Genomic DNA, 17,294 nt, shown 5'->3' on the forward strand with positions numbered 1-17,294 from the left:
CAAAATTGTATTGTATAAAAGTCTAATGCTGTCCGTACTTGGGATTATCTTTAAACTTTAACTAGTTAAAAAAAAAAAAAAAAAAAAAAAAAAAAAAAAAAAAAGCTACAGTATATCTTTCTCAGAAATGTGAAATATCTTGTGAAAGCTGTTCCTTTGCCACTTATATTGCTGCTTACTACCAATATATTAGAGCCTCATCAAAAATAAAGCTGATGGCAGCAGGGAAGTTATGGGTGGATTTCCCCTCCTCCCCCCAGTCTCTGATACTTTTAGGGTGCAGAAATGCTGGGAGAGAATTTAGTATTTGTTTTTCRGGAATTTCCTATTTTAATTATAATMCTTACTTAGTTTTCTTATTTTTAAATATTTATGGGTCAATATGGGCTGTATTTCATTTTAAGATTCCAAGGAAGACATGACCATTCTTGGATATGTTCACAAGTAAACTGTTAATATTTTAGGTCAGCTTAAAGAGGGATCATATAGTTAATTTTGAAGGTTGTTTATCTTGGTCTGTGACACTAGCTTGTTTTATTGTAAGCTGCTGTGCTAAGGTAAAAGGGAAGATTAAAGAGGAAGTGGAGTTTATTAATAGTCTCTTGAATCACAATGGTTTAGCAGTGTGCACAAGCTGACTTTGCTATGGTACAAGGTGTGAGAGATGAGAGCATTTGTGATGAAAAATAAAGCAACAAAAACTGTACAGATGAAAATGATCTAAGCACTACGCATTTTGATAGTTTATATATTTGATAAATTATACATAAAAATGRAAATTTGCAAAAGGAGAGTAAATATTGTTGGCTTTACTTAAAAATTGTCAAATAGAATTTATGTAGTGATTGGTTTGAAAAAGAGCTAAAAGTCCAATAAAGCTTTTTTTTTTTTTTTGTGGTTGTTCAGACAAGAACAAGTTGAAAACAAGTTTTTTGTCTTTCCTGAAAGATTAAAAAAGCACCAAATTTCTGACTTCAGATTTCCCCTATCACTTCATTCTAAATGGAATTTTAAAACTTTCAGTATAAACTCTAAAGATGTTACGCTGTACAGTGGACAACCATTTAGCAAAGACTTTTTTTTTCTTCCCCTAATGTGAAAACCTGCTGTATAAATTCARTTTTACTGTATTAAAACTCACAATCCGATCTGCTAACTCCAAAGACTTAAGCTTTCAGTGCTAATATATTGCATTGCTTCCACTTAATTTTATGAAAGTGGTGAAATAGATATTTTGAGTACAAATAACAAACCAAGTCTATGTCAGATTAAAAGTAAAAATTAGTATCTCAGAGGAGTAAAGTCAATTTGAGTCTAGAAATCTGGGAACTGAGGATTTTTTTTCTAGATTTAACTTTAAAGCTGATAATTGAGGAATTTGTTATAAATGTGACTATGGAGAAAAATCACATATCTAGATGATAAAAGGTTCTGACCAATGGTATTATTACTGTCTAATSGTATTATTAGATAGGTGATATGTGGAAATTATACAAAATGGGAAGTACTGAAAAATCAATAGGCATAATTTGAGTAAGTTTTTTTGTTTGTTTGTTTGTTTGTTTTTTAATCTGATCTCTCTTAGGAAGCCAGTTACCAGGCAAATGGTTAAGTAGTGTAGTAAAACCAAGCAATGCTTGCAGATGATAAGAATTAATAGCCAATATGCAAAGTTGAGGAGCTTAGTAGCAGCRTGACCTAGAGAAGAGCGGCCAGCGTGGTTCTGATCCGTTGTCCGCTGAAACGGAACGGGGAGTGCACAGTGACCTGGCAAGTTCTGCTGAGAAAACAAACGTGTTTGTTCRTTCAAGTCATGGCAAGGTTGCAGGTTGCTTCCCAGAGGTTGTAAATGCCAGTGAATTGAGCAGCGCTCAACCCAGATCGTGATTTATTGTAGGCAACTGCTAGGAACTGCGCCCTATAAAAAGCGGCGTAGAGCAGTCAGACACACTCCGAAGTTGGATATGTGATATATTCTTGAGGATGGGCAGGAGAAATGGAAGTAAAGTACAGGTATGTCAGTAAAGATGTTGTGCAAGGAGCAATTAGAGTTTTAAAAGGGGGTGTGGTGGAGGGAGATTCTAAACTAAACTAAAAGATACGGGCTCGCTAAAGGAAATACCACTCTTCCACGTTACTGTATTTGACCTATAATTCAGGTCAGTTTTAGTTAGCTTTGCTAACCTCATCTCAGATGGGAGATGTCAGAAGTTCTTGAGAAAGGTATAAAAATGACTCTGTATTCAGTGCAGAAGACCAAAGCCAGCTTGTACATCTCTGGGAATGACCAGAAACTTTAGAGATAAGAACAGAATTTGATTGTAATTGTTTTTATGTAAAAGAGGAAATGAGCAGAACATACAAAGATTAATAAAAAAAAAAATACTTACTGTAGGTGAATCAGCTCTGCCTCTCTGTAAAACAAGAGGAAGAGAAACAGTTAAAGACAGAAGATCAACTTAGTGATACAGAGAATAAGTTGATTGCAAGATAGCTTTAGTACAGCAAGGCAGGTTGTGCTTGCTTTGGGAATGCAGCTTTTGTTAGATATAAAATATTATCTAATGTATTTTTGACTGTTTTGTAGAGTAAATCTCCTTTCCGTTTCATGACTAAAATATAGACAATTATTCAAATTATTATTTTTCATATGTGTATGTATGAAATACTATTTATCTATGGTAGTTTTGGATGGTAATTTGTTGTTGTTTATAGGCTTATGAAAGTCATTTCCCAAAGTCAGTTTTAACACATTATTAAGGTGGCAATTCTGTCTTTTTTTTTTTTTTTTTTAAAAAAAAAATGTTTCAACGTAGCTTGTCATCCCACAGTACCTAGACAAGTTTCTCTTTGTGCTAATAATCATGTTTAGTTACAATACATTTTTTCTAGTGATTCAGCTGGTAGGTTTTATAGAAGGAATGTATCAAAAATTCTTCTCAAGAGTTTCATTTCAGTTAAATTAAAAGCTTGCTTAATTATTAAAGTTGCCATTTGGAACATCTTGTTCGCTTGGGCAGTAGATGTTGTTCTTTGTTTAGTCAGCTGTTCCTAAAGATAGTTCTATCAACAATAATGACTTAATTCACTAAATTTTAAATTATTTGAAGCAAGAACTATCAAATTGCGATTGGGGGCAGTTCCTTTTCCATCTGAACCATAATTTTCTGATTAGATTTGTATTACATCTGTGTTAAACCTCTGTCTTTTAGGAGACTTCATTTCTTACGCTGCTGTTTCTTTTCCCAGATCGTTTCCTTCAGTAAGCGACGACAATAATGAATGGACATATATCAAACACCCCTCCTGGTGGATACGGAAGTTATTCTCCTCAGATCAAGTAAGGCTGTGCCTTTGATTTTCCTTTTAAGGACAAAACCACTCTGTGTTTTCTTCTTTATGATTTCATTTCAGATAGAGCTATACTTAGAAGAGAGCACTGGAATAATACGAAGGCAGTTTCTGTAAAAATGTGCAGTTTTCAAACTATGTAACCAAGCTGTCATCTATTATCTGATTTTTGTATTAATGTGTTAAGCTATATTGCTGAATGCAATCACCTGGCACACACAATGCATTGCTGTAGCAATAGCATACTTACTACATTACTCACAGAGGTCATTTTATGCCTGAGATATTTAAGATCAGCGCTGAAAGAATGCATTTTTATGTGTCAAAGATGAGGCCCATTCTTGTTATGCTAGCAGGAAGTTGGATTACCTTTTTGTTTAGTCATAGGCAAGGATATTCCTTTTAGAATGAAAAGCGCTTTAAACTTTCAAAGCAAATAACACTTCTGTGTGTAGGAAAAAGACAAAATCCTACCACAGCTGGAGTCTTTGGYRTAGTCTTTATTGTTCTTACCTGATAGTGATTTTGATTATTGATACTATGATGGCATTTATTTGTATATCACCCTCCCATTGTGCCTGGTGCTCTGTTAATGTAACAGAGGAGTCACTCGGAAGGGCCTTCAGCCCAGGTGAAACCTGCTTTATTRTATTCATAAGGTGGAACAAATATTTGGTATTATTATCTCTATCAGTAGTATTGGAGGTATATGTAGGCCWACCTACTGGCAAGTTTTTTTCCATGCTTGTGTCTGTGTAGCAAATACATSTATTGTCAGGCTAACCAGAAATGTTTTCTTACAGTGGCTATGGCTCACCAACATTTGCTCAGGCAGAGAGGGAGCAGAGTTCAAGAACAAGTGCAAAAGCTCTTTATGGTAAGGAGGCRTAAAGTCTCTAAGCTTTTATGTTAGAACTGTTTAAGTATTCATTATGAAACCATGGTGGAAATAATTTATATGCAAATATTTTATGTATAATCCTAAAAATATGTGTTTGTGCATGTGTATGTATATTTATATCTGTAAATAAAGAACAAAATGAAATTATTTAAAATGATTTWAAAGCTATAAATGACCTAGAAAATGTTTTGACCATGTGCTAAGTACAGAGCTTCTACCTGTTAACTTTTAAGGCAGCAATATATGAAGTATTTATCAGAAAACTAAGAGTGATCCCATAGTTAAAAGTCACTAAGGGACAGTTAGTTTAGAGAACAAGGCAGTCAAGGGGTCTCTCCCTAGCTCCACTGCAGGTTTCATGATGCTGTTTAAATGTCCATGCAACAGATATCCAAAGTGGCAATAATGTCTTGCATTAGTGTCACAAATTTAATTTTGGACTTATTTATTACTTAGAAAATTACTGCTTAATACAGAGCTCTTAAGAGGAAGAAAAAAGATGTTATTACTATTTATTGGACTTAAGTTCTACAGATTCGGTGAGGAAACGTGTTTCAAAGGGCCAATATTTAGTCTCTCTCATATTATGAGTTAGTGAGTAGGACACAGTAGTGTAGATGATCACATGGTGTAGATGTACAGTGTAGATATAGGTGTTGTTCAGTGACTTTAAGTCATTTCAACTTTCTGTGTCTAGGGTTCTTCCTTCTGTAACAAGAAGAAAGAAGAAGAAAATATTTTCCAAAAGCTATTTTCAGTTTATAAATATTAAAATGAAACAGAATAATCTGTATACTGCCTGATTTCTAAAGCAATATTACATTTCAGTACTCTTATAGTTGGATGTGACTAAATATGCGCCTTCCAGAAAGAGGAAATTGATTTTACAGCTGTTAATTGCCAACTGTAGATTGTTACTGCACTTTATGAAAGTATGAAATTATATGTGTTTGGGCTTTATTGAGTGCAAGCTTCAATATTTGCTGCTAGATCTATAGAGGGAGGAAACCTCAGTTTTACTGTGAGTGAAGTACTTTATTTGAGCGCTCTCCTCATGTCCAACTGCTGTCTACTGCTATTCTCACATACATCCCACATTCTCTGTTATGCATGTACATGGTCAAAGTATGTGAGAACAACAAAAAAATCACGTTTCTATATTTTTTTTTTAAAGCAAGCCAGTGTATTTTTCCCCTTTTTGACATTTACTATGAGGAAAAAGTATCCAGCAAGCCATGAGTGATTTCTGATATTAGGGACAGTTGTTCCACATTGTGACTGCTGGGCATTTCTGGAGTGAGTGTGAGCCTAAATGCCCACCCATGCTAATGTGGGAGCATGGGCCATGCTGGCCAGCTTAGATGGTGAGGGTAAGGCCCTTCTCTGAGCATACACCTTTGTTTCTTACGTGTGAAGTAAGGTATTGAACACCGAGTTAAGATACGTTTAAGTATTTCTTTCAATCAGTCCCAGTTAGTCATATGGATAAACATGTGTTCGTGGTAGTGTATGCATGATCTGAAATCAGTTTTGCTATTTGACTTTAAAGATATAACCAGAGTGGTTGGTTTTACCAACTCTGATTCTTTACTATTTCTTCGTAAGTATAAAATCAGAGCATTCCAGCTTCTAAAAAAAAAAAGAAGTTTTGGAAACTGTATAGTTTTGGAAAAAAAATAGCTTTGGAAACTGTTTAGGGGTGTAATTCATTATGTTGCTTGCAATGCTCCTTATTGTTGAAATTCAATCCTATCCTGTTAGTGATGCAGGAATTTATAGTTTTCTCCTAAATCTAAAAATTTTTCCATCATTAACAATACAGGACAAGAAGTGTAAATACTTTCTACATTAATAATTAAAGAAAACTAGTTCCTGTGCAATTTTGTAATATTATCTGTGCAGTATTGGTGTAACTGAAGGAAGCAACTCTTTGTTCTGTTTTGCTGAGCTAATGATTCAGAAGTTTAAATGTWACTCAGAGGATCGCCCTCTCTGTGTCTACTGGTTCATTGCCATGCAACCTGGTGACAGGCACGTAGTTATGTTCTTTAGTTCCCCATGGGAATAGTTCTCCCTTCAGAAGAACCTTCTTGAATTTAAATTCCGTTTCCAGATCAAGTTTAGTAAACACTATGGAGACCATTTTCAGCTTAATTTGTCTTGTGTTGGCCTGCCAGCTGTTGTTCCAGTCTGGTAACTGAGTGAGCGTAAGTGAACGTGTTGTGTGAATGGTTACCTGCTCTTAATGATAATAGATTGATTCTATTAATAGTAATAGCTTAATGACTAGAAGGAGAAACCCTGGTCATGACCTATGTTCCCCTGCCCAACCTCTAACTTGATCTTCTATTAACAGAAAAGGAATTTACAGCAATATTATTGATGCTTGGCACATGGTTTGCAAGCAGCTTAGATCTGACGTAACGTTTTTGGAGCCCTGTTTGGCCTGCCATTCTGAACAGGCTTTTTCTCTCTGTATCAGATGTAATATTACTTAAAAATGCCTAAACTTTGTACTAGCCAACTACAGATGCCACTATTTGTCTTGGCTATATACTATATTCTCTAGCTTACGGCCAAATCACAGTGGGGGCAGAATGTAATTATGTTCCTTGCCAGCCAAATTGAACTGTTCCCTTGTCACCCACCTCCGCTGTGAACACATATTGCAGACTGCCAGGCCGGTAATGGAAATTTAAGTGGATATAAGGCGGAGAGAGATGTTCTGTGGTGTAAATCTGTATATGTTGTCAAATGCTTTTTTGGATGTCAGTAAAACTGAGAGGAATGGAAGAATGAGGTTTGCAGTGAAAACATCTGTTCTCTGCAGACTCCCTCATGCCTCAGTCTAGCCTGCTTGCCCTTTGGCTATCTACCCGCTCTACTGCAGGTTAATAAACCAGAAAACTCTGTCAAAGATCAGTGGCTACTAATTGCAGTGTTGCTAATAAAAACTAGTCTCYCTTCCTGTTGTGAGTGGTGCTGCTGTAATGGTTGGTTTGGGGTTAGGGCAGTGATAGCAAGATGTTTTGCTGTTTTGCAAGATACAATTTACTCTTGCAGGGACACTGTATAGGCTCTGGATTTGGCAGTATTGGTTCATCTTCTCTGTTAGAATATGAGAACTTCGCTGTATTKTTTGTGTTTATTATTGGCTTTTGAACTGCTTTGAGATCCATGAGACTGAAAGTCTGTGAAGCAGGTTGAAGGTCTTCTGGCTTTGATCCGCTCAGAAGTGGAGTGCTGTGAAAAGGCTGATACGGTTTGGTGGCTGAAGGCACTCTACTAGAGTAGTGTAAAGAGCTACTTTAAGAAATTTCTGCAAAGACAGAAGTAAAAACTCTTCCAAACTTGTTTTTTAAAACTGATGTTGAAAATGAACCATTCTGAGTTTAGACTTACCGTTTTTAGTGGTATACTAAAAAGAAAAAAAAAACAAAACAAAAACCAAAAAACACTTAACATAGTATTAAAGGCAGGAACTGTAACTGAGCAAAATTCTAAWGTGATAGTTTTTAACAGGGATTTCTGCATCCTGTACAGGTTCGCTTGACAAGCTGATTACATGTGTTGACAGAAATAGTAGGTGGTAACAGAAACCAGCAAGAGGCATCTTGCTAAAAAGTCTTTTTAGCAGATTACTTGTTCATGAGACTGACATGCATTTCACTTTTSTAATTCTTTTCATTTTGTATTATTCTAATAATAGTTTTTCAAGAGCATATGTTTTGAARAGTGTGCTAGTATCAGTAAAAATGTCTTATTTGTGTTCTTTATGGGTTTTTAAAACAATACATCACAGAGCATTTTCATATCAAACAGATCACGGAATATTCATCTATCAGTAAAAGGTAGAGGCAAGCGGCTAAAATTGAAGTATGCAGTGGTAAACAGCCTTTTACATCTAAACTGCTTAATTGAATTCAGGTACTAATTGAAACTACTTACCATGTAACTACTGCAGGGTAGCTCTTGTAAARTGAGTTGATCTTGGTTCACGTCCAGTGTTAGTAGATGCATCGCAAAACTGTAGCTGCAATTGCCAAGAACTGAATGAAGTAGAAGACTCAATTATGCTGGAGCTCAGAGTAAAGATATACTGGCACAGCTTTTTGAGTGGAGTTTTCACGCTTTCCTGCTTTTGCTGTGGTTTGTATGCATAAAATAAGTAGGCTGTCGGTGTCACCAAATGTATGAACTGGAGGAAAGGAAGACAGACAGACACAGAGAGAGAAAGCTTTCTGAAAAGCAAGGCAATTATGTTTTATTTTCAGCAGCCGTGTTACCATTCTGCTGCATCTGTCTGCAATGTTTCTTCTTTTGTAATGTTTTGGAATTTTTGTGTGCGCTGTCACAAGAGAAGTGGGAAGCATTAAATGATATCAGAATTTTTTAAATGCATTAAAAACAAATATTTCATATTAGTAATTAATAGAAGACTTGTGTATTGGATTATGCACTGATTATATATTGGATTATATATATTTTATTTATACATATATAAAATTTTACAGTTCAAGTAAAATGACTATGCTATTAGTTTTGATAAAATGTGTCAAGACACTGTGTAATGATAGCAGCAAACTGTCGATGACAGGCCTCCTTTTCTGGAAGACTTTTGAATGTCAATTGGATTAAATCACCTATCCACCCACATCAACAAGTGAAAATGGGATCTGGGCTTCTAAGTCATCAAATCAATCTTGAATGTGTTTTTTTTTTCCAAGCATAGTGAAAATTTAAAGAAAAATATATAAATATGTCATGGCATGAAGTTCAACTGTTGAGTCCAAATTCTTAGTTTGATAAGGTGATTCATGAGTATCCTTTGGTCTTGGGGCAGAAGGTTGGCCACAGTGCCATTAGGAAAGGAGGTGGAAGTTCTTTCGGTGTTATGGACAATTTTTTATTAAATCTAGACTGGAGTCATCACTACTACTGCAGTTATCTGAGCTGCAAAAACTTGCTTGCAGCTGCCTTTCTTCCTGTCTCAAACCATCTCTTTGTTTTCACTCCTTTCCTGCCTGAAACAAAATGTTTCCTACTTACATGATAGATCTCTCACTCAACTTGAAGGAGAGAGGCCCTGTCCATATTCTTGTGGGATTCATTTCACTATTTAATTCCTGATCTTTGTGTCTGAAATGGGTTTTGGCTCATACTCTCACCTGTTGTTGTAGCGCTAGCTTCTCCATCTGCCTTCTGCAACACCGCTTCCGGGGAGACACGTGGCACCAGCTGGTGCTGGGAACTGGGGCTGCACTGGGTCTTTGCCAGGGAGTGACACATGCTGGAGCAGCTCAAATCTCTTGGCATAGCGAGTTAGTGGTGCACGCTAAATTTTAGGGTATTATTAGGCACAGGATTGAAAGGTGTTACTACAGTTATCCCCAGACCACATCACAGAAGACCAGGTGTTTCATGAGTTGTGTTTTTAAACTCTCTTGGTTGTGGTRAGGTGCTAACAGTGAAATTGTATGTGCGTTTTTCTGTTGTTCAAATACCTTATTCAGAGCAAGAACTGTAGTGTGATAAAATCCAAGAAATAATCAGCAGATCATAGACTAGGTAAACGAGTTCATTAAAAGAAGCCRTCCAAAGAAGCCATTCTTGTATTGTTTGATACACAAATGAATAAAACTGGCAATAGACTTCCAAGYATCACACCTTCTCGGCTAGCTGATTCCACATAGTCATCAGGGAAAATATTGATTGACAAGGTGCTCTGTAAGTGATAGTGTTTGCTCCTCTGATAATGAGACTTGTTTTTAAATCAAGTTTTGACCTTTTCTCCTGGATGTGCTRGTAACATCTCCCGCACTTTGCTCTCCGTCTCAGATTCAGCTTCTCTGCCTGCTGCATACGTTCTTAAAGGGGTATCAGCCATCACTCCAATGCAAACCATAAATATCCAGTAGTAAACAAAGTATTTTACTTAGTGATGTGTGGTTATCGTTTATGCCATTACTCTAGGACTCTTAAAACAGCTTGTAAGTGAGCCATCTCTTCATGGATTGTCATCAGATTTCAGATTTTCAGTCCTTTTGTCACTGTTGGGTTCTGGTCATAGCTCTGACTTAAGGGACCTTGTGGAAGTCTGATGTTTTTTGTGGAACTGAAGTCATTACGTTTCCAAATTTGCCATCCCAGTGTAAGAAATACTCCCTCACAGAAGTAATTGGAAGAGTACCAAGTTTTTAGTGGAGTGAGGCAAGGATAAAATGTTGAGTCCTTCCATTTGTAATCTTATGTAACTTTTGCTTGTCTTCAAGTGTTTGGTTAAAACTTTTTATTTTCTGTTTTCTCTGATGTTTGACTGCTTCCAAAATCGGTATAAAATCAGTACCCCTTTCACAGCCTTTTGAAATCAGAAACGTGGTCCATTCCTGATTACTGKTAAGTTGAATAAGTTCACAAAAACGTGCATAGTAGTAGCCTCAGTYCACATCAGAAAGAAGCAATGGTAGTAAATTCTGTGAGTCAATGTGTGTACTCATTTGGAAAGTTTAGTAGCTAGTATATCTTAGGGTCAGGATTGATGAGTGAAATGCTGTGCTGCTTTTGACCTTATTCCTCTGCCTTTTGAGTTTACTTGACATTTTATTCTGTACAGATTYCTCTAGGTCATATTTGCTGTAGACTGTGATTCAAAATTTAACTTTAGTGTCTTCTAACACAATCCTATGTATTTACTAGATGTGGTATTTCTGAAGGATGAATAATTTCAAGACAGAGAGGTTACCTGTAGTATCTGCCTTCCTCTCCATTGMAGCGGTGTTGGCAACATTCACCACTGCTGTAGGTACTTTCTGGCTCATCTCCAAAACCACACGAAAGTTGCAGCCCTGAGCAGTGTGTGAGGTCTGCCCTCTCCACCGCCCTCCTTTTTTTTATTACCAACAGTAGCATATTTTTCCTTTCCATTCCTTCCTCCCACACCACACTTTACACTGGAGATGCATCTGATTCCTGAAACTGGTGTGCTAGTGATTCTTTTTAAAATACAAATTTGCTCAAGGATGGAAAACTTTCAGCACAACCAATGTTTTCAGTTAATGGTTTTATAAATAATCAGAAAAGATACTACACAAATCCATGTAAAAAATCTCAGAATTCTAATCTATATTTAGTGATAGAATTCCCAGTGGGATATGTTGTGCTGCCACAAGCCTTTGAACTCTTCCCGTTTTAGCTTCCATTCTTCACTGTAGAGTTTAGATCACATCACTTTCTTGGACTCCAAAAAATAGGATTCTCCAGGCCTCCCTGAATGATATACATTACACAGTGTTTTTAATAGAAGAACTTGTAAGATAACAAATKGTAACTCAATTTCTGATATGTTCTAATAAATATTCCATCTGCATAAATCTGTCCAAAAAAAAAGGTAAAAAGGAGTTGCCACCAAAGCCAATATCAGCAGCTGYTGGAGTGGTGATCATACCTGTTTGCTAATAAACATAGGCGCTTGTGGATTTTTACTCATTGACAGCTTTTATGAAGTTCTTGTTATTTTTCTGTTGTTATTAAAGATACAGAAATTGGAGGATTCTCCTTGGGTGTCAAGTCTAGGCAATCACAACTTTTTGTTGTTGTTCATAGAACTCTATTTCTTATATGAACACTGTTGTTCTCTCCAAGACACAGCCTGTTGAAAACCATCGTCTTACCTCCTGTGAGTGCTATGCTGCTCTGTGGAAGAGGATGTGTTGATCATTGCAATGAATGTTTCTGGATATTCCGTCCTAATTTGGGACAGAATTTTATGTGAATATGAACATGGGATCTCTTGCAAAAGTTACTCTTTGCTTCTTAATTCTTTGGTAACCTCTAAATATGTCAGTATTTCTTGTTTTATCAAAAAACATCTCCAACTGTTACTTGTGGGATTTATAAGCCTTACAATGGATGTAAAATATCTTATCCTAGTTTACTTTGGTATCATAAAAACACTACTCTTGTTCACTTACAAAACCAAAAAAGATTAATAATCAAAAATCAGTATGTCATGCATTCAGTTAATGGAAATATGGCTTTCTTTTTAAAAAGCATATTTTTTTTCTTACTGGACAGCATTTAATTATTCATTTACAGTCCATACCAGAAGTCCATCAACTGTTCCCCTGGGAGGTGCAAATAATCATATTTGGTTAAACTAGATATTGCTTTTTAATTCCCTTGTTTTGTTAGGAACAGATGGAGTTTACTTCTTCAGATCATCATCCAAACAAAAAAAGACAGGTAGCAAGTCAAATAGTACTACTTCATTGACTGTTTTGTTGAGGGTGTGCATGTGTGTGCATGTGTGTGTGTATTGCGTTTAAAAAAAAATAAAAATCAACCAAAATATTGTAAGTAATATGCTGCAAAAGCAGAAATATTAGTTACAGCTGGATCCTCTACCCTGGGATTTCTAAATAATGGATAATAAAATTAAGGCATCTGTTTTAATATGTTCATGTATCTACTGCAAAATTATGCTAACCCATGGTGGTTTTTTGTTGGCTGAGGGACATACCTCGCTAAGGCAAGCTGAGTGCTGCTGCTAGGTGGCAAGATGTCTCTCTCCTCTGAGTGGTGTGTAGTTGTCTTGGTGGTGGGCTTCAAGCCGTGAAGGGATTTCAGGAACTGTATTGTCTTTTAGGAAGCGTGCCGAGAAGTAAAGAAACGCGAGGTGTGATTCTCAAAGGCRTCAAATATTTCTACAATTCATGTATGTTGTATATGTGCCAGATACTTTCCTTCCAAATAATATAAAAAAGCTMTTGAAAAATAGAAATGAAGATATTTCATGAAATTGAGAAAACCTACTGTAGAATTTCCTTGGACTTTTCTCGGTCACATCTTGTTGCTTTCTTGCTAAGGCAAAACTCCTGGTGTTTTCAGATTGGGCACTTCAGTGATTCTGGGGGCAAGGGAGAAGGGGACGCCAAATGTCACATTCAAATATGTCTCAACTGAGGTTGAAAATCTTATTTTAGTATTCATTTAAAATCGTTATTTATGTTGTAGGGATTTTGTGTTCTCAGCTTGGATTTTTTCCTTTCCTCCCCTCTTGATTTGATATTAATCTATTGTATAAAGTAAAAGGCAAATGATGTTTCTGATTTTGCAGCATTGTGTATTGTTCGGCTGAAAGTGTTTCTGTTTAGAGATATTGAGCATGTATTTCTCTACTACAGCATTTGGTTTCTTTACCCTTCATTCTTTCCCTGCATATTTATATATCAGTAATTCCTTAAATTAAATACATCAGGAGGAAATAAAGGATGCATCAGGTTTGTTTTCTGTGCGGTTTTATTGCTTTCAGTGTTTAACAGGAGGATTACATGCATAACTGTGAGTACTTTTGCTTTTAAAGTGCATTCATACAAACACAATAAGCCTGATACTAGTTTTTATACTCCTACCAAAGTGGCAAGCCAGTGATTTTAATAATCAGGCTTCGCAATGAAGTATTTTCAATGAGTGTGCTGCTGCCTTCCTGTGCCCTGACTCACTGAAGAGATGCYAGCTATTATTTGTACCTACTGACTCTCTTCTCATATTGTTAATGTAAAGTATTATCTTTGTGCTGAACGTGTTGGCAATGAAGGTTTTTTTTTTTTAGAATGCAGAAATTAACAGCAGTTCATCCATGTATATGTATATACACAACTGATCTTATGTGTCATGGAGAAATATCCAAATGCAACATCATAGAAAGTTTGATGAATAATTATTCTTTTTTTTTTTTCCCCTCTCCTCATCTCCTCTTTAGAACAAAGAAAGAATTATGCACGGGACAGCGCCAGCAGCATATCTGAAACGTCACACTATCATGTGGAGGTGAGAGGAGGGGCAATATACCAATCAGACCTTTCAGTTGTATGCATGGATTTTTGCCTATGCGATTTTTGAGGCTACATAGGCTTGAAGGCATATAAGTCTTCCAAAATATCCTGCCAGCCTGAGGTCACTTCAGAACAGATTACACTGAAATGTATCAAATTCTATAGCGATGCCATAGTGAGCAGAAGTTTTCGTGTAGTGGTAAATAAGCAGAGACGTGCACAGTTTGGCAAAGGGACAGAACTTCTCAGTGGGATCGCAACCTAGCACGTTATGCTGCCCTCTCTTTGAAGCAGCCTTGCTCTAAGGCTGAGGCAGAGCTGAAAAGCTCTATGCTGTTAATGAGGCACACTGGATGATATTTAAAATGAACATTTCGCCCAGTTTTAATCATCAGAGGTGCCAGAATGCTTAGGAAAGAGCTGAGTGTTAACCCCCCAAAACCTTAGGCAGAGTCTGCTAGCTGTTAAATGCATCTTGCCTGCACAGATTCTTCTCCTGTGTGAAATGCAAAGTATATGACTTAAGCTGCTTTGCAGAATTACTGCATATTGCTGTCATATTCTATCTAGAAGTAGATATATTTAAACTATCCAGCAAAGTAAGCCTGGGTGCCTGTGTGTAGTCTGTTAAGCACTTCTGGATGCAGTGCTGAGGCATTCTTATATGCCTTTCTCCTGCTGCTGTCAAGCTAAGTACCACTGTCGTGGGTTAAGCTGACTCTTGCAAATGCCATAAATTTACAGGTTCTTTTTGCTGAGTTTTAAATTTAGATATAAATTGTTAAATCATGTGCAGAAGAGCCTTAATTTCAGCTGTTTATGATCAACTTGCAAATTAATTACTTGTGTGGCTTTTGATTATCTGTGTCTTTACCTATCTTTCATTTCTACGTCATGGTTTTAGTACTCTGCTACCATAAAAAATCGTACTTGTATTTGAAGTGTAAACATTCCTGTGTGAACAGTCCATATAGTTTGCTTCTCTTTACTTTTTTAAATACTTTGATCTTCTCTTTACTTTTTTAAATACTTTGATCATATGTAGCATCTATATATTCTCTTGTCTGTCATTACTGATGTGTGCTGTTATCCTTTAATAAAAGAAAGCACTCTCAATGCTTTTTATTTCAAGTTACTTAGAAGATAGATGTGCAGGCATATATTAAATTTTTTTCAGCTTAGAGAAGTGTATCTAGGTCTTAAATAAAAATATGAAACTGATTTTTTTTGCCTGAATAAAAGTGAAATAGTTTATGGATTGTCCTGCATGGTTAACATGTTTGAAGGAGAAATTATCAAAATCATAATGGCAGGGRGACTAGTTGAGGTGATGCTTGTAAGGTGATGTTTAACTTCTAGACCATTAATTGCCTCTGGAGACCATTCCAAGTTGATGGTGAGCAAAAGTAGATAATATACTGCATTTCTGCTGTGYTTTGTGTAAAACAAGTAACTAGCCTGTCCATAAGGCATCCCAGTCAGATGCAAACCCATCGTGGTTGCCATCAGCATGCTCGTTGGCAGTGCTACAGGGATGGCCATGCGCCAGGTCAGGCGGAGGTGGAGGTACRTTGGCAGGGTGTTGCTGAGAAGCTTTCTCTGCTGCTTCCTGCAGTCAGCTTGCCAGATGAGACAGGTTTTCACTCCTCAAGAAAGCTAATTAATACTCAGGATTTAATTCTAGTTGTGATACCTGAAACATGACAAAATATGCCTAGAAGCCTAACTACTTACTGTAGTGAGAAAATGACAAAGAATGACAAAGAGTGAGTTATAAAAAGAAATCAGTTAACTTAAAATGACATTATGGACTGAACAACCTTCCCCATGGCTTACTGATAAGGACAGAGAGGATGTGTCATATATATACATATGTGTCATATACAAAGGAGCTTTTGTTCATGAATTATTTGTATTACTGTTTCCTGACAATTTGAATACTGACAYTGCTTAGTGATAGGAATAATTATACTTCTTTTGTGTCTGTGTCCCTCATTTACAAGCACTTGACCACCTTTGTTTTGGACCGAAAAGAGGCAATGATTACAGTAGATGATGGAATAAGGAAGCTGAAATTGCTAGATGCTAAAGGCAAAGTGTGGACTCAAGATATGATCCTTCAAGTGGATGACAAAGCTGTCAGCTTGGTGGACTTGGAATCAAAGGTAAGATCTGTGAGTGGCAGTCTCTTTTTCAGAGAGAGAGAGAGAGAGAGAGAGAGAGAGGAAAAAGGGAACAGGCAGAAAAATGATGCATGTGAGATTTGGTATTTTAATTACCTTATTATCACTTTCCCATTTTTAACTGATGTAGCTTTCTGAGATCAGGATACTGAATATTAAGGGTTCTTTTTTCTCTCTCTCTCTTCCTGCAGAATGAACTGGAGAATTTTCCTTTAAGCACAATTCAGCATTGCCAAGCTGTGATGAATGCATGCAATTACAATTCTATTCTTGCATTAGTATGTAAAGAACCCACCCAAAACAAGCCAGATTTGCATCTTTTCCAGTGTGATGAGATTAAGGTAAGATAGTAATGGAGATTTACTATGACTTACTTGAATTGGGAAAATGTTATGAATTGGCAAGCATAATGGATAAAATCAAATAAATTGATTCCTAGAAGATAATTCTGTTCTTTTGTGCTGATGAATATATTTTTAATGTATTTATGATACCAAGACTTATTATAGTATATTAATAAATGTAGTATAATATGTCCTGTAAGAAAGGAGTCATCTAACTAAGCTGAATCCTTAGTGCATGTACAAATATGTCATTTAAATGTACTGTAAATATTGGTTCTCGGTCTCTTTAGAGGTTCATTTAGGTTTGCAAATGAGTAAAGCTCTGGAATATGTGTATGGTATGCGCTTGCACGTCTGAAGAAAGTGCTGTAAAATAGTTCGAGTTACCTGAAATTTATTTTAGAACACACACCTGAGTCCTGAGCTCTTACCTAGTCCATCTCTTTTATCTGCACTTTCTGTGACTGAGTAATTAAAGCTCCTCTGCAGGCCCACTTCATTATATCTCTGCCCTGCCGGAGAGAAAATTGAAAGGAAAATACTATTTGCAAGAAGCTCAAGACAAGGACAGGGATTATTTGTCTCTTATTAAAGCGTTTCCTTCAAAATTCTGGAGTAAACACAATTTTTGAATATGTTTTGCAACACTTCTTTATTTCTGGGATTGCAARTCTTAATTTAT

General features: G+C 36.3%; 1 protein-coding gene across 6 annotated transcripts in view; it reads left to right on the plus strand.

Annotated features, from left to right (window-relative positions):
* The window catches only part of EPS8 (EGFR pathway substrate 8, signaling adaptor), a 139,168-nt gene that overhangs the window by 78,161 nt on the left and 43,713 nt on the right, over positions 1–17,294 (plus strand). For 5 of the 6 annotated variants that reach the window (XM_085324170.1, XM_085324176.1, XM_085324172.1 and 2 more), the window contains 5 exons: positions 3,250–3,340; positions 4,155–4,228; positions 14,013–14,080; positions 16,089–16,250; positions 16,460–16,609. In XM_085324170.1, the coding sequence (XP_085180296.1) occupies positions 3,279–3,340; positions 4,155–4,228; positions 14,013–14,080; positions 16,089–16,250; positions 16,460–16,609 (516 nt within the window). In that variant the 5' untranslated portion in view covers positions 3,250–3,278. Of the gene's footprint in view, positions 1–1,930; positions 2,014–3,249; positions 3,341–4,154; positions 4,229–14,012; positions 14,081–16,088; positions 16,251–16,459; positions 16,610–17,294 lie in introns of those variants that run through there. The other variant, XM_085324175.1, reaches the window with a different exon arrangement.

Source organism: Rhea americana, unplaced genomic scaffold, assembly GCF_003343005.1.
Source record: "Rhea americana isolate MKP2758 unplaced genomic scaffold, rheAme1 scaffold_9, whole genome shotgun sequence".
Classification (NCBI taxonomy): domain Eukaryota; kingdom Metazoa; phylum Chordata; class Aves; order Rheiformes; family Rheidae; genus Rhea; species Rhea americana.